Here is a 24,843-nt window from a genome sequence, read left to right as displayed (position 1 = left end):
GCATTCTGGAACCTAGAATCTTCTAGAGCGTTGTGGTGATGTCATAATAGATCTTTCTGGAACATAAAACAGACTGGAACGTTTGTGGTGATGTCATAATAGACTTTCTAGAACATAGAACAGACCAGGCTACTGGTACCTGAGAATGTCTTAGCTTTTTCTGCAGGCTCTGGGCTACAATAGCAGACAACGGGGCAATCGTAAATCCTTTGCGAAAACAACGATAAATGTGCTTTTCCGAGACTGGAAGCTCAGGGTGTGTATTCTTACCGGGTCTCAAGTTTGCTCTCCTGTGAAATGAATCGCAGTTGAAACAACAGTTCTATTTGAAACGGAGCTATTTCACAGACTGCACTACACACACACACTGTAAACTTCTGCACTCTAGCTAGTTGTAGAGAGGGGTGGGTCCCGCGAAGCGCGTCAACATGTTTCACAGGAGAGCAAACTGAGGCCGGTAACATTACACCCTCTCGCTGGGCTACAATAGCGGGAAGTCTCAGAGAAGCAAATTTTTTTTTTTTTTTTTTTTTTTTTTTTAAGGATTTACGATTGCCCATTGTCTGCCAGTGAGAGCCTACAGGGGAATTGTAGCTAGCTCAATACTGGACCGGTCAATTATGGTGTCTTATGTGTCGGGTACATGGTAGATGGACCAAAGTTATCCTTTAAATCCACTTAAATCATGATTGGGAGAGATGGATATATACTGTAGTGTTATTAGTGATGTTTCCATGAACACACACACACACTAGGGCTGACATTTGATTTATTTTTTTGAATTCGAAGCTTCAGGGCCGAGATTCGATTTTAATTCGAAGCTTCGAGATCAATAAAAAAGAAAATATATATATATATATATATTTTTTTTTAAATGTTGTGGGACTTGTACAGCACTTTGTTCAACTTTGTCAGTGCTGTAAAGTTTAAACCTTTTTAAATCTTAGACAAACTAAACACTTAGCTTTCATGAAATTTGAGGCTTTATAAAAGCAGCACAATCAACACAAATCTGTCAGTGCCGAGTCCGACCTCATCTTAAATAACAAACAGCATTGCTTGTTGTAGTTAACAAAGAGAGGCAGAGGTGATTTTGCACACACAAAAAAAACATAATTTTTTTTATATATTCGAATTTTATTTTCATATTCGATGCCCATCGAACGAAGCTTCGAAGTATTTAAGACAGCCCTAACACACACACACTTTTTCCTCTCAACTTCTCCTTCCTCTTCCTCTCTATATATCCTTCCTTCCTGTCCTCCCTTTTGCCCCCCCCCCCCTGCCTCCTCCTCTTCTCTCTCCTTATCCCTATCCCCCTCCTCGCCCTCCCTCTCTCTACACTCCACTCTCCCTTAATTTTTTTCACCCCCCTCCATCCCTCCTCTCTCGTTCCGGGGGGACAATAATCATTTTGTCCGGGACGGTACAAAACGGATCTAGGAACGTCCCTGTGTGACATGATGAGGTAGAAAGAAAAAAAAGACTGCATTTAAAAATGTTTGCGTTTTGTATATGAACAGTTGTCCTACTTTGAAACAAATACATTTGGGCCATTTTCATGATTTGGTTGTGGGGGGGGGGAAACCAAACCCTAACCTCTTTCCCCTCCTAGGCTGAGCGTGGATGTTCCCAGCCCCCTGCGTCTGCGTGAGGAGCTGCTCTGGCTCCAGCAGAGTCTGTCTGTGTTGGGCTCCCCTGTGGTCCTCTGCCACAACGACCTGCTCTGCAAGAACATCATCTCCAACGAGAAGACCGGTGAGTACGCGGAACCATGGGAGGTGCTATACTTCCCCCACCAAGTAGATCCAGTATTTGTTGTTATTCTGCAACAGGGCTGTTTCACTTTCACTTCAGTTGGGTCCAGGAAGTGTAGCTGAATACAGGAGCACGTTTTCCTTCTTCCAAGGAGCGCATTTGTTTATAATTTGAAACTACCGTATAGCCCAAAAAAAAAACAGGAAAGGAGTGATTTCATTTATTTATTTAAAGAGGTCCATCCCCAATTTTAATCTCAAAATTGCATGTGCTCCTTTTTGCAACGGTCTAGGTAGCATGGATTATTATTTTTTTAAACTATGCTTAAAAAAACGGCTACAGTGGGGCTTGTGGAACTCTGAAGTAAATGTTCTGCTAAATTAGAAACATTGAAATGTTTTGCGATACATTATATATATATAATATAATTGAAGTGAAAGTGGATGGACCCGCTTACCCTGCTGTGTGATTGTATTGTGTTGTTATTTTTAACCTGCACGGGTCCTAAACAAAGGTAGGGTTGCATTCTCACCACATCTCTTCACCTTAAAGGAACACGCCAAGGTTATGGGCAATGTGCTCTCCGTCTTCTCTAGACAAGAAGATGGATAACACTTTCCTCTCTGTGCGTTCAGTAGAAAGCTATCCAAGCTACAAGATAGCCTAGCTTAGCACAAATGAATGGAATCGGATACGAGGATGTTTCTTTTCTTTTTGGGCCGACAGCTAAGCTAGCTGGTCCGTATCCACTTCCACTTCATTTGTGCTAAGCTAGGCTAGCTTAGCAGCCCGATAGCTTTCTGCTGAACGCATGGAGAAAAAATCTCATCTTCTTGTCTGACTCTGGAGAAGACGGTAAGTGCATTTCCCATAACGTTGGCATGTTCTTTTTTTAAAAGCCGTGGTTCACAGGTTCAAGTAGTTTGAGGCACTGTGTCCAGGAGCAATTTTGTCATCCAAATTTGACCAACCATTTGTGGTAACTTTGTTTTATAGACCGCCCCATTTTAAGCACATCGATTCCCATCCTCTCCTCGGAAGACAATTATTGTCCTTCTCCACTGCCTCCAAACACTGGCTGTGTATCATCGGACCTTAGCTCCACAATCCACTCATTGTTGTCATCCATAGTGCTGACCAGGCTCGACTGTAAACCATAGAATTTGAACAATGGATGTTGGTATATTCAATATGAAGACCAGTAGGGGTCCTCCTGGGTGGGGGTTTGTGTGTGTACATGTTCCATGTCTTCGAAACATCTACGCCAAGCGAACCCTAAATTGGCTTCCGTTCTAAAAAAAACTGTCTAATCTATTGTTTCAAATTCTACGGTCTTCATGTCACATTATTCCAAATGTCATTTCAACACTACCCATCTTAATTAACTCCCAACAATCCTGCCATCTTAGCACCTGCTAAGAGTGAAAAGGAATGCACGTATCATTTTGAGTTTCTTTTGTAATGCATGTTTTATTTTTTTGGTGCCTCTGGAAATGTCATTATTTTTGGTTGATGGTGTGAATGCTTTATAACTTGCAGCCGACTTCAGTCCAAAGCGTTGCAAGTACGTGAAACTTATCGAATTCAACTCGTCAGATTTTTAGCTGGAGAGCGTGGTTGAACATGGCTTTAAAAGGGTTTATTACGGCTAGGGAGGGGTTGAGAGTGAGAGGGCTGTGCCTGTCCGGGTGGGGTTGGAGCAAAGAGTTCTAACATTATCGGGTTGGAGGGGAGTTGAGAAGTTGGGGGTGGGACGGGTTGGAGATGATGTCACGCGCAACATAAATCAAATCAAATTTATTTGTAAGGCCCGACAACACACGTTAATGTCCCCATGGGCCGGACACGTCTTCTTTTAAACAAGTCAAGAAGAAACATCACAATAAATCAAGAACAAAACAAAAATATAATGAAGTCCAAAATATTTCAAATAAATCAAATAAATGAATGCAACACTCTCAGACATTACCCCGCGCGAAGGTAAGGAAAAACTCACTAAAACCTAGCGATAACATGAAGAGGGGCCTTGGAATACTAGTTGTGCTACACGTACACCAAACATACTTTTGATGGTTCAGGGGACATTCAAACCTCATATTATTATTATTGAGCCAGGTAGAAGAACCAAATAGATTCTCACACTTAGTATTATTCACCTCTGCATCTTTATTTGATTATTTTGTGTAGATCAACAGGCAGTATGACACCAGCGTTTCTGCCAGGGTTCCACTGTCACTGCGACCACTATGTACTCACTCATGGTGCTGTCGGGTGCTTTGGATTATTTATTTATTTATTGTATTTTATTTTTCATCATTGGTATTATTTCCGATGGTTTGATATACAAGGCCTCTCTCAAAAGATTTTCAAGGGGGTGGGGGGAGGGGGTGTGTCTCAAAGCTTGTCTCCAGATCTGTTTCCCCCCCCAGGACTGAAGGTAGAGGCTGTGGTTCCCCCCGCCCGCCCTGCTCTGGGGAACAGAGAGACACGACACACGGTCGTCTCTGAGGGCCTCGGCCCAGTCAGCCAACTTCTCTCACTTGAGCTCTTGGGAAAAGTAGGAGTTGCCTCCCTTTTTCTTTTTTTTGACCATTCAGATTGCTGATGGCTGCAGCAGTAAGTGGAGGCCATCAAAAAATAATCTGGTACAACAGTACAAATGGCTACCAATCCCAGTATAAGACCCACTACCTTAATGCACTTTAATTTGTGGTGTACTCTATATGGACAGGTTTACTATAATTGGCCTACATTTCTTTTTTATATATATTTTTGAAACCAGAAACGTAATGACTGCTCTAACAACTAAAGGAGAGGTCTTACCTTGAATTAGTAGAACCTGTATGTAGGAAGACGAGGCACTCATTCTCTCAGGTAAAAAAAAACATCCAATTAATACTATTTGTGTATTGTTTATATGTAGGCTATTTCCCCCCACCAGTTGGGGCCGCCACTCACTAACTGCAAGGGAAACGCAGTTGTCCTGAGAACTAAGCTACGTAATCTCATGTGAGCGTTGCTTTGGCTGTAGTTACCGGCTCTGACTTGGAGCTACTTCAGAACTACATCTGTCGGCAACGCAGGAAAAGCCACAACTTCCTTCTTTGAACCATAACTCCTCCCAAGCAAATTCAAATGTCACCGTTTAAATCGAAATCAACTTAAAAATGTTTGATTTCACTTAAAGGAACACGCCAACTTTTTGGAAAATTTGCTTAGAAAACGAAAATGTTGAATTTTTTTTTTCTCAACGTGGTAAATACACAGGTCACAACATGTTTACAGGAAAGTTTTGGAGTTTTATTTCGAGTATATTTCGTGACTGTTGGGAACTAGGCTACACTGGCACACCTACTTCTAGTGAATGACGCTAAGCTAGGCTAACGGTGCGGCTGTTCCCTAAGCCCTAATGCATGCACAGAGAAGAAAAGGGTATGTGTCTGCTTGTCTAACTCCAGGGTAGATGGCAAATAAGCAAATTTCTCCAAATGTTGGCGTGTTCCTTTAACAGAGCTGAGCTGAGAGAACATCAGGTGGCCTCGTTGTATCTTTTTTTCTATTGCTATTATTTCCCTGCCTCCCTGAAGTCAAGTCAGGTGATGGTGAGAGAGAGAGGGAGAGAGAGAAAGTAGAAATAAATAATATAAGGCTGAGTCCCTCGAGGCTGAAACCTACAGCCGTCTTCCAACAGGAAGCTGCCTCGGCAACTGTCATTTGCATCAAAGGCGGGGAGGTGTCGCACCATTGGGTCCAATGTGGACCAATGAGAGAGGGCCATTCGGAGGGGTGTGCTTTTGACAAAGGGGAAGTGTGTCTGTAATGTGCGTGCAAAGGAAAAGCAAGAGGGGTTGGCAACGGGACCTGATGTTGAGACTGTGTGAGAAAGAGAGTACAAAATAGAATGTGTGTGTGTGCATGCCAGAGGTTGGGATCAAATTCACATTGAATTCAGTTATTCTAAAATGTAAACTTAAAACTGCACTTTATTTTATTTTGCTAATGACAGGACAATTAACATGTCAGTTGCCTTATTTCACTTTTACATTTACTATGGAAACGGAACACATTTTACAGTCTGTAGATTCCATGATAATTGCAGCTTTTCTTCATATCGGTTGCAGTGATTGTAAAAAACACAACTGATACATGTCGATCATGAGCCTTGTCTTTTCATTTACCAAACGGCTATCAAAACTACAAAGAAATGACACATCCCCAGAGACGTTCTGTTCCCATAGAAACTGAATAGTGAAATGGGGCCATTACTTCTTAATAGGTTGGACACAAACAAACTCCTCCAGCCAATACCTTTTCCCAGTATTTGAGGTTGAAAGAAAACTCCAAAATGTACTTATTTCAAAGTGAATAATGACCCCATCCTGGTTTGTGCATTACATTTACATTGCATTAGGAAGCGGGGTTCGCACAAGGTCCTTGAAGTGCTTTAAAGTGCTTGATTTTTTACAAAAAATAAAAAAGGTCAAGGCCTGGAATTCCTTAAACCGCTCCTTTTTTTAACAAGGTGCTTAAAAAGTCCTTGAAATTCAAATCAATCATTTGCATTGAAAGTGTGGTTCATCCAATATAATTTTTTTCTGAATCAATAAATATATTTTTGAATCTAAAGTGTAACTAATTGTCATTTGTTTTAAGCCATAAATATTGGATCCGATTTTCTTTTCAATAAAAAACGGCATTTAAAAGTGAATTGTATCCTTTTTAAATGCCCTTTTTAAAATGAAATATAGTGCTGGGAAAAGTACTTGAAAGTCCTTGAATTTCATTTTGCAATGTCTGTGGGAACCCTGTAGCAAGAGACATAGAGGATATGAGAGAGAGGGAAAGAGGAGAGTCTGCTGGATGTGTTTGCCCCAACCTTTTCATCTGCTGCACAGGGGGCTATAGCCACTGGCCGGAGGTGTTGAGTTGTGTCCCGGTAGGAACCACACGCCACCTGGTAACCCAACTCAAAGTGTCTCTTATTATCTCTCTAGTCTAAACTACACTCTTCCATACAGTAGGCATTACACCACTAGGCTAGAAGGATAGTGTGTGTAAACACTACAGTGTAGAGATAGACAGGATGTGAAAAAGAAAAATGCCAGTGTGTTGAGGTCAAGAATGTAAGCTCTATTGCAGACAAATAAATCTAAATCTTGTTGTCGTGTCTTGTGAAAACCTTCTATCTCCGTGAGGGTGATATATTTTCAGTAAATACGACCAAAAGACTAAACAAATGTTCACCTTTTTCTTTTAATCCATTTGTTTTTGAAGTTCTATGTTGTGTTTTGAGGGTCTCTCTTGGGCCTACAGGCTTGTGAAACTCACTCGCAACTCGCTGTAACAATTCTAAGTGAAACGACATCACAGAAACCGGGAGATGCAAGGTTTTCGCCCGACCACGGCCCCATCGCAGACGATTGTGACTCGACCTTAAAATGACTTCTACTACTCGCTACAGTCTTTAAAAAAAATAAAAAAAAAAAAAAAAAAAAAATGTATACTGTAGTTTTGAACACAGCTGTTTGTATTTAGGTACAAGGAAAGATGGATTGTCTCTAACTAGGAACATGAGTGTGTTGGAAACGACGTCTGGGAGAGAGCGCAGGTCAAGGAAGTCTAGAGAGAAAACACTGCAGCGTAGAAAAGACAGAATTTGAATTTGCATGCTTCAAAGCATATATCCCACTGTCAAAACGAGAACTAACAGTTATCTTAGGTGGGTATTTTTTGACAGGTAGAGACCATTGGCAGATCTATGGGGGCGGGTAAGACTTTGTATTTTGAAATCACCATTTCCAACAGGAACTGCTTCCCTCTGTGTTCTTCATCTGTGTGTCTCAGTTGCACTGTATAGCTCATTGTCCAGTGGACATTCTTCTCTCACTTTATTTGTTTTTACTGTCTTTCTTCCCTTTTTTTTGCTCCCATCTCTTTTTCTCACGTTTTATCTTCCTGCATTTTTCCATCTCTCCACCACATCTCTTCCACAGTGCATGACCTTGACTTCCTTTTCAGTCGACACATAAATCCAAAACAAACTCGCTCTAAAGAAATTCAACGTCTTCTCTCCCTCCCTCCCCGGCCTTGATTTGACATTGTAAACCTTCTAATAAACACCTGTTCTCGTATAACAGCGTGGTGCTTCTTTCTTCTTATTTTCTTTCTCTGTTACCGATTAATGTTCAGGCTGCTATTAGAGGTTTCATGGTTTATGTTGCATGATGGTCCTCGTCTCACATTCTCTCTCGTCTCTAGTTAAACTTTTCTGGAAGGCTTGTGTGGAGGTTTCCTGGAGAAAAGTGGTTAACTTTTTTTAACATTCCATGAAACTACTGTGGGGGTTAGTTCACTTTGAGTCTGTTCAGGAAGAGGACTTAGTTAAAAATGTAAATATTGGGGAAGAGGACTTAGTTCTCCTCTTTTACTTACTTACTTTTTTTACTGTTTGAAGCACACTCTCAGCCTCAGGGGCTCAAACAGAACCAAGCATTTCACATGTATTGTGACGACTAAACAAACTTGAAACTTGAACTTGAAACTAGTTAAAAATGTAAATATTGGGGAAGCTTTTGGTGTGAAGGTTGGCCTATTCAACCTATTATATATATATATTAGGGCTGACCTCAACTAGTCAACTAATCGATCGAAAGGAGCCGTAGTCGACTGCCAACCTCTTAGTCTAATGAAAAAAGAAAATGATTATAATATTTCTTTTTTTTAATCATTCTTTACAAAATCAAAGAGGCCTAGAAGCGTGGCTAACTCTAATGGCGCACATACCAGCGAGGCAAATAACTGCCTAAGAAAACGGGCACAGAGGCACTGAAAGGATTTCACACACTAGACATATCAATCAGTGGACCAATTGCATGCTTTCGCAGAGGACAAGAAGACATTAAGCACCCCCCACAGCCCAAATGGAATGACCCCCCCCCCCCCCCCCCAATGTATAATAATTATATATATATTCTTCTTTCTTATTTATTCGGGGGGCAGTCTACTATAAGCTAATTTCGGCCAATCAAAGTCGACTATACAAATCCTTAGTCGGGGACAGGCCTATTATATAAATTTAAAAAAATAAACCGAATTAACAAATGTCATTAACACATAAGCTGTACACTGACCTGCATTTTTTTCACAACGAGAATGCATAAGAAATCTCAGGGTTGTTTGTGCTCATTTGTTAAAAACAAAACGAAGTGACTATTGGCGTGTAGAAACAGGGACTCCCCGCACTAATTTAAAACAAAAGCCTCTATTGTTAATGTGTCGGGTGATGCAACAGCATGGTTTCATATCATGTGTCGCCAAACAATGGCATCCCCTGCATGTGTCACGTCTGTAGTGACGTGTTATTTGGTTGAAGTAACCCTTTTTATTTAAACTTTTTCTTTATTTTTTTTTTGTCTTTTCCTAACTCTCATTTCTCCCACTATGCTGATATCCTTTTCCTCTGCTCCCCACGGGCTTCAAAATGCAAACTCTTACTGCTGACATCCGCGCCCCCCCTAGAACCATCTCACCAGCCAAGTCCCTCAGGCAGACATACTGTAGCACATGTATCAACTTGAGATGATGAGATATCAAAGGGAATTAACAGACAAACATGATCATTTTAATGTCCTCTTCCCGTGTCCGCTCGCTAAACAAGGCTTTGTCTCATTCCAGGCAGTGTAAAGTTCATTGACTACGAGTATGCCGGTTACAATTACCAGGCCTACGACATCGGGAATCATTTCAACGAGTTTGCAGGTGAGCGTCGAGGGTTTCCTTGCCAAACGCTGTAGCCCAGATCTAACCCTTTTGTTCCTTGTTCAGTATTTCCTTTATGATTTCATTTTTATTACCTTGTTATTTATTAAATGTTATTATGAATAATTATACCCTCTTGAATTTAACTATGTTATTATAAGCAACGGCCCTGTAAGACAGCCGACAATTTCAATGATATTACTGTTTTTTTTACTAGCACACAACCAACTAGGTTGTATGAATATTTGTCAGATCTTTCAAATTGTCGATGACTGTCTAATTGTGGAATGTAACTCAACATTATTTTTATTCATTGGTGTATATTATACGTTGTGATTATTTACACGGCTAATTCAATATATACTAGGGGTGTAACGATGCATCGATTATAGAATGTTAGAATCGATTATAATCTAAATAAAAAATAAAAAAAATTCCATTTTTTTTGTTATTTGTGTATTGTTTTTATTGACCTATAGTCCATTCATGCTGAGTGAATCAGTTCCCCCAGCCATATTTGTGTATTCAACATTTTTTGGGGAATTAACTGATAGAAAATTAATCGAATCGAATCGTGGTCAAATGAAGAGATTTCATGATGCATTGAATTGCTGCCTGAATAATCGTAATCGAAATTTTGATGCATCGTTGTAAGCGCGTGTCCCGCCGGAGTATTTAAACCCCACCAGCACGGCTCAGTTCGGCCCAGAAAACAAACAGAGTGCAATAGTGGCCAAAGGCGTTAGAGGGCGGTATTGACCGTCTGCCAGCTCAGACACATTCAGAACAGTATGCACAGGCTGCCCCGATGAATTATGAATGGCAATAACGAATAAAGGAAATAACGATTAAACCCCGACTTTTCTTGTGAGGCGCTCAAGCGATGGCCAGTTAACCCGACTTTTCTCGTGAATGGCGCCCAATGAGTTAATGGATTGTGTGTGTGTATGTGTGTATATCTACATGTGCTTCTTGTGTATGTGTTTATGCCCCAGGTTTGAACGAGGTGGACTATAGCCATTATCCTGATCGGAGCTTACAGCTCCAGTGGCTGCGCTTCTACCTGGAGGCCTACAAGGAGTCGAAGGGCCAGGGCGGCGGCGAGGTCACAGAGGGGGAGGTCGAACTCCTCTACGTGCAGGTCAACCGCTTTGCCCTGGTGAGCCTTTTTTAAAGAGTTGCTTTCAGTTCTGGGGACTCCTCCTTGTGAGAGGAGCTACCACTGGGTCGCTCCCCGAGAACCTTCAAGGGCTTTTTTTTTGCATTCACACCACCAATAGTGGTTTAATCTATATAATATATATATTTAATATTCTGTTTTTTGTTTAATTTTTTTATTTAATTTTTTTTACGCAAATTTAAATGTTTTATCCCAGAATAAGTGCTGTATGTCACTTTTTTTTCTCTCTCTCTGGTAGAGTGACTTGCCGAGTAAAGAACAACAGTGCATAAGGCTATCTGGCAGTTTACGACTTTGTGCATTTGCTCTGATTAGATTAGATCTGTTTTCACATGTAGAGAGAACCATCAGTCAGATTTCATTCACAGTCGAGACATTAATATCACATCTCTTTTCGCCAACTTACATCATCATCGTCATCCATCATGGTAGCTATTTGGATCACACAAATAGTCTGTTTGTAAAGAGTCAAAATTCATGGACTTAATCAAATTCAAATCTGCACAAATTATGTTTCTGTCAATAAAAAACAAATTACCAAGCAACATTTTAAAAAATGTCATGGCTAGAGAGTGTTTATAATTTTAGAGGAACATTAGCTTTAAAGCAACCTACAGTACATATACAACTCTTAAAAGCATGTGCATTGCAGTTTGTGGGGTATCATTCTGGAATGGTCTGGAGGTGAGTATAAAATTAAGCAATAATATCAATCAATTTAAAGGTAGCTATAAACAAGCACTTATGGACACATATAAGAGAGGAGCTTGAGCAGTAATGTGACTGCCTAATACATATTCATTCATTCTCATTTGGATATTTGAATATATAAAAAACTTTACTTTTATTGAATTTTTCGTTATTTGTTATATTCTTTTTATTTGTATTAAATTATGTAAAATATTGTAAGGAAGGGGCAGGGCTTGATATGTTTTTTTACTTCCCCCTGTTCCTTCTCGAACACTTATTGTATAGAAATAGTCTTTTTTTTTTTTTTTTTACTTTGACCAGTCAGCTGGTTCTTTTAGCGTTTATCGCTTTTTCATCGCATTCATACTTGGTCAAGTTCGACCGACAGAAGCAGGCTGAAAGGGTTCAGATGGGGGGGAAGACACTCTGGGAAAGGCACGGCTGCCGTCCGGGATTCGAACGCGCTCAGCCCCAGATCCGTGACGAGCACGGTTGTCCACGGCGCTGAAATAGCACTCGCGGTACGTGGTGAGCTACTGGAGCTCCCCTAGAAATAGTCTTTGACTACGGTATTTACCTTTTTGTTTTTTAAACTTGTTTCTATGTTGGAGCCAAATAAAAATAAAAAATCAATCAATCAAAACGTTGTACAGTACGCCACTCGGCAGGAACAACGTGCTCGCTGGGTGCAGACTCTTCCCCCACGCAACTTGTTATTTTTATCGCCTTCATAGAGGAAATCTGTTTTCACAGCCTGTAGAGAACCATCAGTCAGATTTCATTCAGTTTTTTATTTGATTTGAAATCTTTATTTCGAACATGTAAATAAATACAAACAATATCAAATCAAAACAAATCATTGATCTCAAGAAATGTTATTTAAAAAAAATATATATAATAAACAAAAGCAAAACAACTCAATTTACATGTTCGAAAAGGAGTAGGCAGAAGTATACACTTATTTAATCCTACCCCTTTTCCACTACTTTCCGCCAACGTTGTACAGTACGCCGCTCAGCAGGAAAAACGTGCTCGCTGGGTGCAGACTCTTCCCCCATGCAACTTATTTTTAGATTTTGCCGGGCAACCAAATCTAATCAGACTTGTCAACAGGCACCCAGCAAGGCGGTGTAGACGTATAGTAGGGCTGTCCCAGTTCATTAGATTACATCAAATTATTAAATGGCATTAAATCCTCATTTATATAAAATGATGATGCTTCAAAATGGTAGCAATGTGTTCCAACTAGGGGTGTAAATATTTGACCCCACTTCGATTCGATTACGATTCTTCAGGCAACGATTCAATACATCATGAATCTCTTAATTTGACCACGATGCGATTCTACCTTAGGATCGATGCATTTTGATTAGGGATGCACCGAATATTCGGCTGCCGAAAGAGTTTTTTCACCGAAAATATATCACAGAATGTCAAAGAACAGAAACAACCTGTAACCTAACGCGTGTTGTTGTGATGATGTCATCAAAACGCGGTTTCAGTCATTACATGCACAACGTGAGCTCTTCAATCCTGCGTTCTGCAGCCTGTGATAACTCCTCTTGGGACTCGGGAGTCGCGCTGTTTCTATGTAAACTCTGCGCGCTAATTCTGCCAATGACGCCGTAACGTCATTGAGATCAATATTTCAAAAATCTGTGATCGCAATCATATTTCTCCCGCGGAGACTTGAGATCTACTGTTGATCCCCTCTCAACTCTCCAACGGTTCAAGAGCGCCATCTGGTGGCCGATCGGCGGATCGCCCAAACCGGAAACGGAAACTGGTGCTCATCCAAAATCGGTCAGACCACTCGCTATAGGTCCCGGGACTCGGGCTCGACACAATGGATAGCGATCCGTTACCAATAACTCGATAAACAACATGATTTGGACGTATATACTATTATACAACCTGGAGATGGATCGCATATTTCAACATCCCATAATAGGAATATTTTTGCTCCACGCTCATCGCCCAACGGCCTGAGGAGACTGGGGTAAGATTCAGCGTTTTTTTTACAGTGTTCGATACAAACTGCTCTAATGATCATATCACCCACACTAGATGAATCATCTAACGTTGGTCACGGAATTATAAACGACCCCCCCCCCCCCCCCCCCAATCCGGTCAACATCAGATGATAAGTAGTAACTTCTAGAAGCACGTCCATTTGAAATTTTTTATCTTGCGCCGATCGCTATCAAACTGTATTTGATCATCAATATAATGCATTTAGGGCTATACATCACATTCTGCAGAATGCTGCAGAAAACGATAAAAACATATTTATACTTTAGACCGTATTTTAGTATGAATATGTGAATGAAAAAGTATAACGTTGCTACATCCTGAACGATAGATAATTGACGTTGAATGGGCCATAATAATGTCAATTTAGCAATACAATTTAAAAAGTTATAGCCCTGCAAAGAAGGGGAACTTCTCCATAGACAAATAGAGCTGGCAGAGGATGGTATAATGATGTACATAAGCCTGGCAAAGAAAGTGTTAACATGCTTTATATCCTCACCATTACTATATGCCCGTTGCGGTTAAAAACCTTTTTGATTAACGTTGGCGTTAAGCTAGCTAACAAGGCTTCCGGTCCTCTTTCACTAGTCTCTCTTAAAGCTACGTCATCCCCCGCTAATAGTCACGGGAGATGTAGTAAATACAACAGTCCTTCCATGTAGGCTAGAACGCCGTGAATTATGACAGTAGTTCAAGTTTCTTTATTAGTTGTCATACAAAAATAAGTACTTTTATATAAAATGCTTACTGTAGCCACCACAGTAACATCATTAAGTCTGCTATAAGCTATTCTCCATCTCATGTGTGCAGATCTTTATGCAGTTTTAAAGCACATTGGCTTTGTTCTGAATGCACTTTGTTGTAGTTATCCTACAGAGAAAAGAAAATGCACTTGACTTGGAATTAATGTACTGTATGCATTCAGAAGTGCTGAATAAATGTTTTATGGACCCATAATAGTGATTATTTATTATTTAAGTTAAGTTTGGCCATAATCATATATTTTTCCATAATCCGGTAGCTGAACAACATTGGTAAAAAGAAATCTATTATATGAATCATTTTCGACCTTTCGGCATTCGGTTTTCGGCCAACTGTTTCCTATTTTCGGTATCTGTTTCGGCCAAGAATTTCCCATTCGGTGCATCCCTAATTGTGATACCCCTAGTTCCAACGTGTCTAGTCTGCTGGAAATGCTAATGAAGAATGAAGCAGTTGGGGGTGTAAGTGCCTTGCTCAAAGGCACCTCAGCTGTAGTTGCATATCTCGTTCACTTCCCCACCCAGAGGGTCCCAGCGATGCAGGGAAACCAAACGGGCAACCATCTGGTTACAAGCTCACTTCTCTCAACCATTGGGCTGCTGCCGACCCACTTGGTGAGGTTTTTATTTGACCACAAACTTTCAGAACAACAAACACTGAATGCAGGTCACAAGCTGGAGAGAGGGCGGGCTTATTTTCCAAGGTAGCATGTTTAGCCCCTAAGCAAATGTTTCTCTCAGAAATGCCTCTGGGGTATTGAAGGTTTACTAGCATAAAAGCATTGGAAAAACAAACCTGTTGCTGTCTTGTGGTACTCTAGAATATTCTAGAAAGGTCACTGAATTAACATTGTTTATACTACTACCACTACTACCTAAAAATAAACTTAATCCAGCACTTTTCTAAAACATATTTGTGTTTACAGACAATAAAATCAAAGAGTAATTATAAAATAGGCCTACCTAAATTTGATAAATGAAAAATGTTTAGTAAATGAAAAAGGAATTGAATAAAGGAAAGAGGATTTGTTTTTTTAATGAAAGAAAGGAATTTAATAAAGGAAAGAACAACAAGGTGCTCTGCTTGTTGCACTGAAAGACTAAATAAAAGATCAGATTGATATGTCTTCAGTAGAGCGGAGTTATACCGAGATATATATAACTTCCAATGACCAATATATCTGCCCATGTACTTAATAACCCCATTTTAAATCATCAAATTTACAGTATAGCTAATTTGGGGGAGGGAGGGAGGGTGAAAAAACTGCTTTGAATTTGCACCATATTCCAAGTTACTGGACATTGGTGTTTGTTTGTAGAGCAACACGTCCCTAAGCCATGGGGCTGGACCTACTTGTAGGTGAATGAAATCAGACAATCGGTCAGACAATAGCATCCAGGGAGAAGTTTTGGTTTTGTTTTCGTTGGCAGGTGTCAGGATTAGCACAGGGTGTTGCCTCAACAAACAGAAACCCCAGCACTAAGTGGGTCAGAACCTGCAATACCGGTTGTGAATGTGGGTTGAGATGCGTTAACCTCCACGGAAGTATCCAGCATGTAGCACACAGTACACACTACACAGTACACTGCAAAAAAAAATTAGTTATTTTTTTCATCTTGCCCTCTGGTTTGGTTACCGGTAGTTTGTTTTCTTTAAAATATTTAAAAAAAGCTTTGTTGAGATGTGTTTAACTATGTGTGTTACTCATAACCTGTGTTCCAGGGGTGTAAAGTACTTGAGTAATTGTACTTTGTTACAATACTTAAGTACTGTTTTTTGGGATTTGTACTTTACTCAAGTATTATTAGGTTTGTATACTTGTACTTTTACTCAATTACATTTCAGAGAGAAAAAAAACATACTTTTTACTCCTTAAAATGCAGACCTACAATGTACAAATCTCGCAGGTCCAACTATTTTAATTAGTATATTTGTTTCTCTGGCCAAACTAACGTTAACGTTATTAATCCTGCGGCCGCACTTTATTAAAAATCAAATCCCCATCTATGGAAAATGAACCCGCCCATACCCATGCTGATTGGTCCTTGTGCAAGACTAGAAAGCGGGGATCTTTGATTAAACACCTGCTATCAGAATAGACTGTTAGAAAAAAGTTTTTACTTTGACTTTTTAGTACTTAAGTACATTTAGAAACGTATTGACTTTACTCAAGTGTGTTTTTAGCTAGATACTCTGACTTTTACTTTTGAGACTGTACCCATACTTTCACTTAAGTATAATTTCTGGGTACCTTTTACACCCCTGCTGTGTTTAGAGGGTCTGCATTTGTTTGAAGTTGATAACGCTGGATCTATTGATTGACACATATTCACACAGCAGCCATTTTGATCTTATGTCAATGCTCAGGTTGGGATGCTCAGGTTGAAATGAGAGCAAAATGGCCACCGTGGTACATTTCCTTTTGTAGATTAGCATTATCTATAGCCTTAGCCTTGTAGCCTGGCGTCAAAGTGTTTCAGTGAATCAGTTTTATCTTTTCTTGTAGGCATGTAGTGCCGTGGGTGTAGAGGGGGTAGATCTTGGACACATTCTAGAAGTGTGTGTACTCAACCCTAGTCTCTGTGGCACAAGGGACAATAACATATCCTGTGTATTGGTAAATATTATTATTATTACATATCTTACGTAAAACTATCTAATCTTGCTGGTTGCAGGAATGTTCACTTCATGATAATCTTGTTTCAAGACGTACTGTACTTGAAAAATAAGAAACGGAGGTTCCTTGTTGCCAGGTTTATTTTCTGGAATGACTCAATTATCTCTTGAAACGATTAATTATAATTAACGGCATTAATTGAAGCTGGCAAAAAGATCATCCCTGTTCAGTGAGAGACACTTTGACATTGTGCTTGACATCTGAATCAATGGTCAAGGGTGAAAAAGGTAAATTTTTTCCAGCGTTATCAGTTAGTAACCCCCATGAGACTCAGCCAACCCCCCCCCCCCCCTCACCCTTGACCACCTCTGTGTACTGTGCAGAGAAAGGAGTGATCTGCATTGTGTTTCTGTGTCACACATGTCCTCGCCATAGAGCTTGGTCCTCTCCCGTCCTAAATGAACTCCTACGGGGGAAACTGGAAACTATGTTGAATTGTCCGCGCTTGAATAACCATGTGGTGTTTGTAAGAAACTCGGTTCAGTTCAGTTCAAGATAGCGGCACAGTGATGTGTGCTAATTCTCTCTCTCTCCCTCTCTCTCTCTAGGCATCTCATTTCTTCTGGGGTCTGTGGGCTCTGATTCAGGCCAAGTTTTCCACCATCGATTTCGACTTCATGGGGTATGTCTCCATCTTGGATTATTATTGTTGTTGTTTTTTAACCCTTGCACTGCCACACGACAGAAGGTTAACACTTTGGCTGCCTAAGGTTAAATTCATGATATACCATAGATTGCCAGCGCTATTTGTCTATGGAGAAAGTCCCCTTCTTTGCAGGGCTATAACTTTTTAAATTCTATTGCTACATTGCCATTATTAGGGCCCATTCAAAGTCCTATATGTATTGTTCATTGTGTAGCAACGTTAAACTTTTTCATTCACATATTCATAGTAAAGTATGGTCTAATGTATAAGTATGTTTTCATCTCTTTCTGCAGCTTTCTCCAGAACGTGATATATAGCCCCAAATGCATTATATTGATGATGAAATACAGTTTGATGGCAATCAGCGCGATATAAAAAATTCCAACTAGACGTACTTCTAGAAGTTACTACACGTCATCTGATGTTGACCGGATGGGCGAGGGGGCGTTTATAATTCCGTGGGCAGCGTTATACCAATCATCTAATGTGGGTCAAATGTTGATAATAGCAGTTAGTATCGAAGACGGTAACGTTACACGTTGAAACTCACCCCAGTCTCTGCGCGCCGTTGGGCGATCATCGTCGAGTAGAAATCTTATCATTATGGGATATATTTTTACCCGGTCCATCTCCAGCTTGTATAATGGTATATACGTCCAAATCATGTTGTTTATCGAGTTATTGCCAATCGATCACCGTGTAGCGTGACGAGCCAGAGTCCCATGAACTATAGCGAGCGCCCGGAAGTACTACGGTCGTCATGACAACCTCTATTCAACATCCTGTTTGGCGATTGCGCCGATCGGCCACCAGATGGCGCTCCTGAACCGCCAGAGAGCTCAGTGGGTCCTGCTGGTGGATCTCAGGCCAGCGGAGGGGACAAAAATCACAGATTTTTGAAATATTGATATAAGGACGACGTAACGCATCCTCCGGCAACTTTAGCATGGCCAGCAAAGACGTCTAAAGACGGGTCCCGGCACTCAAAGTGTTAACCCTTTACTATCACACAACCGACGGTCGCCGCAGTGAAAGGGTTAACCTTCTGTGAATCGTCTCAGTGACAGGGTTAACCGTTTTGGTAGTGCGGCAGTGAAAGGGTTAATATATTTATTATAATTATTTGGACAGCGACGCATCATATAGTTTGGCATACTTTAATGAAATCCGGTATGAAAAGACACTTAAAAAAAAAGACATGCACATGAATATAAGGTTCAAGCAGGCAGTCGGCACTTCTTCTTGTGTAATGCATTTGACTAAGTTACAGAAGTGCCTCCTTTTTGGCTTCTGAATGAGTTCTAATTGTTTTATCCTCAGCATAACACTTCTCAATCTGTTCCGATTTCCTTATGTTTATTCCAAGAACGTTCTGTGATCTTTGAGAATCTTCAACACCTTTTTTAAGTCTGTAGAAAAACCTGCCACGCTGGAAAGGTTAATAACGAAGCCTCCCCGATAGCTGGGGGAAACCCCCTGTATGTACATTCGATAAGGCTGAGGTCCTTAAAGTGCTTGATTTTTTTACAAAAAGTCTAGGCCTGGAATTCCTTGAAAACAGCCCATTTTTAACAAGGTGCTTAAAAAGTCCTTGAAATTCAAATCAACCATTCACATTGAAAGTTTTGTTCATCCATGATAAAACATTTCTGAATCAAGAAATATATATTTCTTTATTTAAAGTGTAACTAATTGTCGGAAATTGGTTTTAAGCCATACATATTGGATCGAATTATTTTGAAGAAAAAAACAGCATTTAAAAGTGAATTGTATCCTTTTAAATGCCATTTTAAAATGAAAAATAGTGCCTGGAAAAGTACTTGAAAGTCCTTGAATTTGATTTTGTAATGTCTGTATTTTGTAAACCCTGAGTATGTATAAGTCTCGAGTCCACTGTAAAACATCTCTTAAATGTTACTTGTCCTTTCGGACAAGTTATGTTTTTGTAGGTTTTTATATTTTAGTTTTTGCTACCGGGCAGTCCGGTAGAGAGAGAGAGAGAGAGAGGAGAAATGGGAGACAGAGCGGGGAAGACATTCGGCAAAGAACGGCGGGTCCGGGAATCGAACCCGGGTCGGCCGTGTTGCGACGCAGTGCAGTACGTGGTTCGCCACTTGGGCACCCTGTGTAAAACATCTCTTGACTTGTTTGAGGTGCATCACTCGTAGGGCTGCAACGTTTAGTCGACATAATCGACGACATCGATCATAAAAACTCGTCGACGCCGAATTTTTGCGGCGATGCGTCGTAAAAAAAGATTTCGCTACCTATCTTTGACTGTGGCTTCTCAGCTCTGGTCCAGCTGAAGACAAAGCAGAGGAACAGATTGGACATTGAGCATGACCTCAGAGTTGCTTTGTCTACCATCACCCCGGACTTTGAGACTCTTGTCAGGAGCAAACAACATCCCCAGTTATCCCATTAGTTCCCTGGGATGTTAAACTAAGAAGTCTGCTAAGAAGGATATATTATTTATTATTATTATTTTATTTCATTGTGTTTTTAGCCCTAGTTGCACTTTTGTTGCAACCCCAGTTATCCCATTAGTTCCCCCAAACTTACTGTCGGTCTGTTATGTTAAGCTAAGAAGTCTGCTAAGAGCCCGGAAAAGCAGAGATGGAGGGTGTGACAGAAATAATCGTTAGATTAGTCGACTAATAGAAAAAATAATCAACAGATTAGTCGACTACCAAAATAATCGTTAGTTGCAGCCCTAATCACTCCGTAATGCTGGACTTTGCTCTTGTGATGTGATGTGTTGTCAGTCACCAATTGATAAATCATCTCTGACAACTTGTTTGATGTGCGTCACTCTGTAATGTTAGACTTTGTTGCTGGGATGTGCGTGTCACCAATTGATCATGTCAACTTGGCAAATTAACAACATTGTAATGGATCAGCGGTGGGCTGTGTGATATCCTGAGTTAAAGTCCATATTTATGAATGTATGCTTGTTTTGTGCAGGGGTATCTTAATCTTGACTCCTATTGTATCCCATTTTATCTTAGTTTGGCACAGTGTGCACATAACGGATGTAGTTCTGCACTGTGACTTAAGTATATACTGTCTTTGCAGAGTGTTCTTTCAAGACGTAATCTTTTACAGATGACTGATTACCAGCTAGAAATTGTAATTGGTAACAAAATATGGTATGCATGTATCCAATGTAAATCTGATGTTATACTGGATGTGTTAATCATTGGTGTTTTCTTTTCGTCCCCTCTCAGATATGCGGTCCTCCGTTTCAACCAGTACTTCAAGATGAAGCCGGAGGTGGCTGCACTCAACCTTCCAGAATAAGAGCCCCATCCCACCATCTTCTCCCCCTCCTCCTCCTCCTCATGAAGTTGACTGTACAGCGCCCCCAAGGGGTGTCTTTAGGGAAGAGCCAGTTCGGCCGAGTGTGTATGGATCCAGTCTTCATCTACTCGTAGCTGCGCCACTGAATGACCCACATTTTGACAGTCTCCCCTTCAACATCATGACGTCGTGTTTTGTCAACTAGCAGCAGACCTTCCAGTTTGTTGTGAGGGCATTTTTGTGAAGTTGTAACTCCACCTAGAAAACCTCAACAACTCCATTATCATATTAACTACCACGGCGCAAATCTAGGATAATCGCAACGATGATGATGATGATAATTGGATTGGAGTTGTAAAGGGGCTCTCCAAGCACTTAAAGCGTCATGGTGGGAAAGGGTTTCTCTTCTCGTTCATGATCGATGTGTGGCACACGGCGGGAGTGACACAGCCTTAAGCCAATCCCAGACCTTCACCTAATTGTCGATACAAACCTTGATTAACTGCTCATAAGCACTTCTTACACTAAAAAGCCCCCATTGTGAGAACGAGACCTAGCTAATGTCTTAACGACTGAAAAGGCGATAACGGCACCTGCTTTGTGTACCGAATAACCAAGCGGAGGAAATCACAACATGGATCGGGGAAATGTTTCCCCCGAAAGGCCAGTGCCGTCCTGCTACCCTGAGTGACTTTAGCCCCTCCCCCCCCCCCAATATATTTTGTGGTCCAAACCCACTTAGATATTTAACGCAATGCTAGTTCCACATCCTCTGACCAAAAAAGTGGGTGTACAATGGAAATAGTTTCCAGATGTGTCATACTGAGGGTCCGTCTGTTTTTTTGGTTTCCAGACCAGAGCGCATCTTATGTACATCCCCAATTCCCCCTCGAAGGTCAACACAGACATCTACTGTATGTCCGACAAGGCTCTCGTGTGCAATACGTCACTAACGCGCAACATTTTTACTGTAACAAAGTCACGCTGGCTTCATGTTTTTGTTTTTTGGAAGTGGTTATGACCTCACGGGCTGCTGCGTCGATCCTGATTGTAATTTGAACATTCCATGTTCTTTCACACGTCATGTAAAAGGCAGGGCATTTGGTTGCAGGTCGCATTGTAACATGATGATGTAAACCATTTGAGGTATTTTCACACTGTGTGGTGTTGGAAGTGATACGTACTGAACCGGCCCGAAACTAAACCCAACACAGACCCGGTCGGAACAATGGAGAACAACATAATGTTTTTTTTATTCTTTTTTTTTTTATCCGCCTTTGCTCGGATTAATTTAGTTTTTCATACATGTAAAGAGAGTAGGCTTGCTCATCTTTCTATGGAGAAGTCATCGTTGGTAATGGGATTCTTTGTAGTCCAGAATAGAGCTTCATATCCATGCTTGGGCCCCGACTAGATCCGAAGTCTGGTGAGGCGACATCTCAATTTCAATTACCATCTCTGGGGTGGGCAGCCTTGTCAGAAGAAGTACCGTTATTGGTGATTTGTCATGAAACAAATTATTAACAATTTGGGGCTTTAGTCTAGTTTACTGGTAGGCTTACAAAAGGCTATATTACACTTCACGTTTTGATTTGGATTTGAATAGAGATCTTCCAGGTTTGTGTCGAGCCAGGTTCAAAATCAAGAACGAGACTTCCAGAAGTCCAGCCTGCTCCTGACCTATGCAACGGCCTGTGAACGGAACAACTAGAGATCTTTTCTGAATAGAGGACCAACATATTTGGTTAAAACATTGTCTTTTGTCTCAAGAATGACACTGTTTTCTATCTCAATAGTGGGCTTACTTTACTACTTACTTTTTTCTTCACTTGCCTGTTGTACGGAGGTTTCGGGAGTACTATGCGATAGTTACGTTTATCTCTTGGTTCCTTAAAAACAAGCCTACGCCAAAAGTGCTGAAATCTATTTTTTGTTTGCCTGTACATAATGCACAGTGTATTTTCTCCATTTAGAAAAAGAGAATTTGAATATTGTACAATATGACTTTCTAAAATGGTAGTTTTTATACTCATTTAAGTGAACATGTTTGGGAGAAGGTCTCAAGAGTGTGTGTGTGTGTTGTGGCCATAGTTTATCCCCAGGGTAAAGCATATTTAAATAGATTCAAATATTTGAAGTGCTTAAGGAGCGGTTTACCTTTCCCGGTACTTGAAGAGCTCCGAACGTGTAAACGTCACTCGAACGTGTCAAACGAGAGCAGCTCCAGGTTTTCTTTTCCCAATAGCTGAAACATTGACGATGCTGCGGCATGAAAACCTTTTTAACTCTCGTTTTAGTGCTTTTTTTTCATGTTTCTAGTTGAAGTGAAGGTTTACATGGTCCTAAATGGATTAAATGTAATGACCCTGGGACCCATGAAACTCGTTAAAAATCTATTGTAGAATTCCAATAACATGCGTTTATCCGAATTCCTGGAAAGTTGACTTTTTGAATATACAGTCTTCATTTGACGGTAGTGATATTCAGTTACAATTGTTCCTAGGTGTGTGTTGCTGTAGCAACATGTCTCCATAGCTCCAAGAAGAAACCGAAACTAGATGGGATGGTCCATTCGCACGCTCTCCTGTGTAACCTTAATCTACTGTAGCTAAGAAAAGGCAAAGACGGAATAGACATAGCTGTGTTTGTCTACCTGTCTGCCTGTGCTTGCCTTTTTCTTTTTAGCTGTGACGTTAAGAGGTCATCTGTTCAGATCTCCTGTCTGGTTGTATGTTCCGGTTGAACATGAAACCGTAAGCATGAAAAACGTGGATTTCATGCTTTTGGAATATTTTATGTGATTTATATGACTTCACGTGTATGTGTAATTTTCAGCACATCAAAACTTTGTTTTCACATATTCTCCCATCAATATATAACTTGAGATACATGGGATGATATGTGGTAGCAAGTTTGTACTATCACTAAACATACACATGTAAAAAGGTTTTGATATGTACTATCATTAGACATACACATTTAAAATCATTTAAGCACATGAAATCCTGTTAAATAAATGGAAAGTGTTCCAAAATCATAATAAAAACACGTAATGCAAAAGATTTAAAAGGCAAAAAAAATCACATGCAAAAAAGGCTTGCTATTGACTCTGGCTCGATGCTAATTTGAAATGTGTGTACTACAGCTCTTATTGAATCCATCTGAGGAAGAATTATTTACGTCTGCTGTAAGTTTTCAAATGTTATCCAAAAACCGTAAGTTGTGTACATTCAATGTTTAAGACCATACAAATTGTGTATAAAGAAAGGTAGAGGTTGTGTACATAAGTTACAGTAGAGCACATTCACACTCCACATTAAAACAGATTTGTATGGTTCATCTTCTGAAGGCTTCGATAATTGCAAAGCAAGCTATTGTGCAGAACATTCACCAATTTAATTTGATGCTACAATGTACACACATTGTCAAGTTGGGGTCGAGTCTTTGGGAAATTGTTACTTTAGTGTACTGTCTTGCTATTGTTTACATACACGCGCTCTGTTTACAGCTTGTCGAATTCTACTGCCACATACTACAGTAGTACGTGTGCCCTTACGGATATTCAAATCCGACCATCAATTCTGTAAAAAGAAAACTAAAATACAACATGTTTTGTTTCATAATGTTTATAGGCTGTTAGTTAGTGTCTTTTTGTCTTATCTGCTCCAAAAAACTAATTCAGAACCACTGTAAGGACATCTCGGAACTGTTTAGGATTTTCATCCCAGCTACGCTTCAGGTGTGTGTGTGTATTTAACATTGTAAAGAAATGTGCTTTAATGTCTTGATCTGGCAATTGTAGCATATGTGTATATGTACATTTAAAAAAAAAAGGAAGAAAAAAAAGAACACAAAAAAAAGTGTAATATCTTTGCCTGTCAGATATGAATGGTTGTACATAGAGTTTCTGTTTGTTTTTCTAAAAGTTGCATTTAAGTGAATAGTGCCCCGCAGTAAGCTGTGAAATAAAGAAATAAAGTAACATTTGAATACTGTAAACACTGCTTTGAAAAAAAGAATAAAGTCTATTTACCCTTA

The 24,843-nt window shown here is 40.2% G+C and overlaps 1 protein-coding gene across 1 annotated transcript in view; it reads left to right on the top strand.

Annotated features, from left to right (window-relative positions):
- etnk1 (ethanolamine kinase 1) overlaps positions 1-24,843 on the top strand; it is a 41,210-nt gene extending 16,367 nt beyond the window's left edge. The window contains exons 4-8 of the mRNA XM_084330716.1: positions 1,616-1,758; positions 9,433-9,516; positions 10,512-10,675; positions 17,408-17,481; positions 20,733-24,843. Of these exons, the coding sequence (XP_084186842.1) occupies positions 1,616-1,758; positions 9,433-9,516; positions 10,512-10,675; positions 17,408-17,481; positions 20,733-20,805 (538 nt within the window). The 3' untranslated portion in view covers positions 20,806-24,843. The remainder of the gene's footprint in view (positions 1-1,615; positions 1,759-9,432; positions 9,517-10,511; positions 10,676-17,407; positions 17,482-20,732) is intronic.

Source organism: Notolepis coatsorum, assembly GCF_963971535.1.
Source record: "Notolepis coatsorum genome assembly, chromosome: 15".
Taxonomy (NCBI): Eukaryota; Metazoa; Chordata; class Actinopteri; order Aulopiformes; family Paralepididae; genus Notolepis; species Notolepis coatsorum.
Note: the sequence above shows the minus strand (reverse complement) of the source record. Positions and strands in the feature narration are given on the sequence as shown.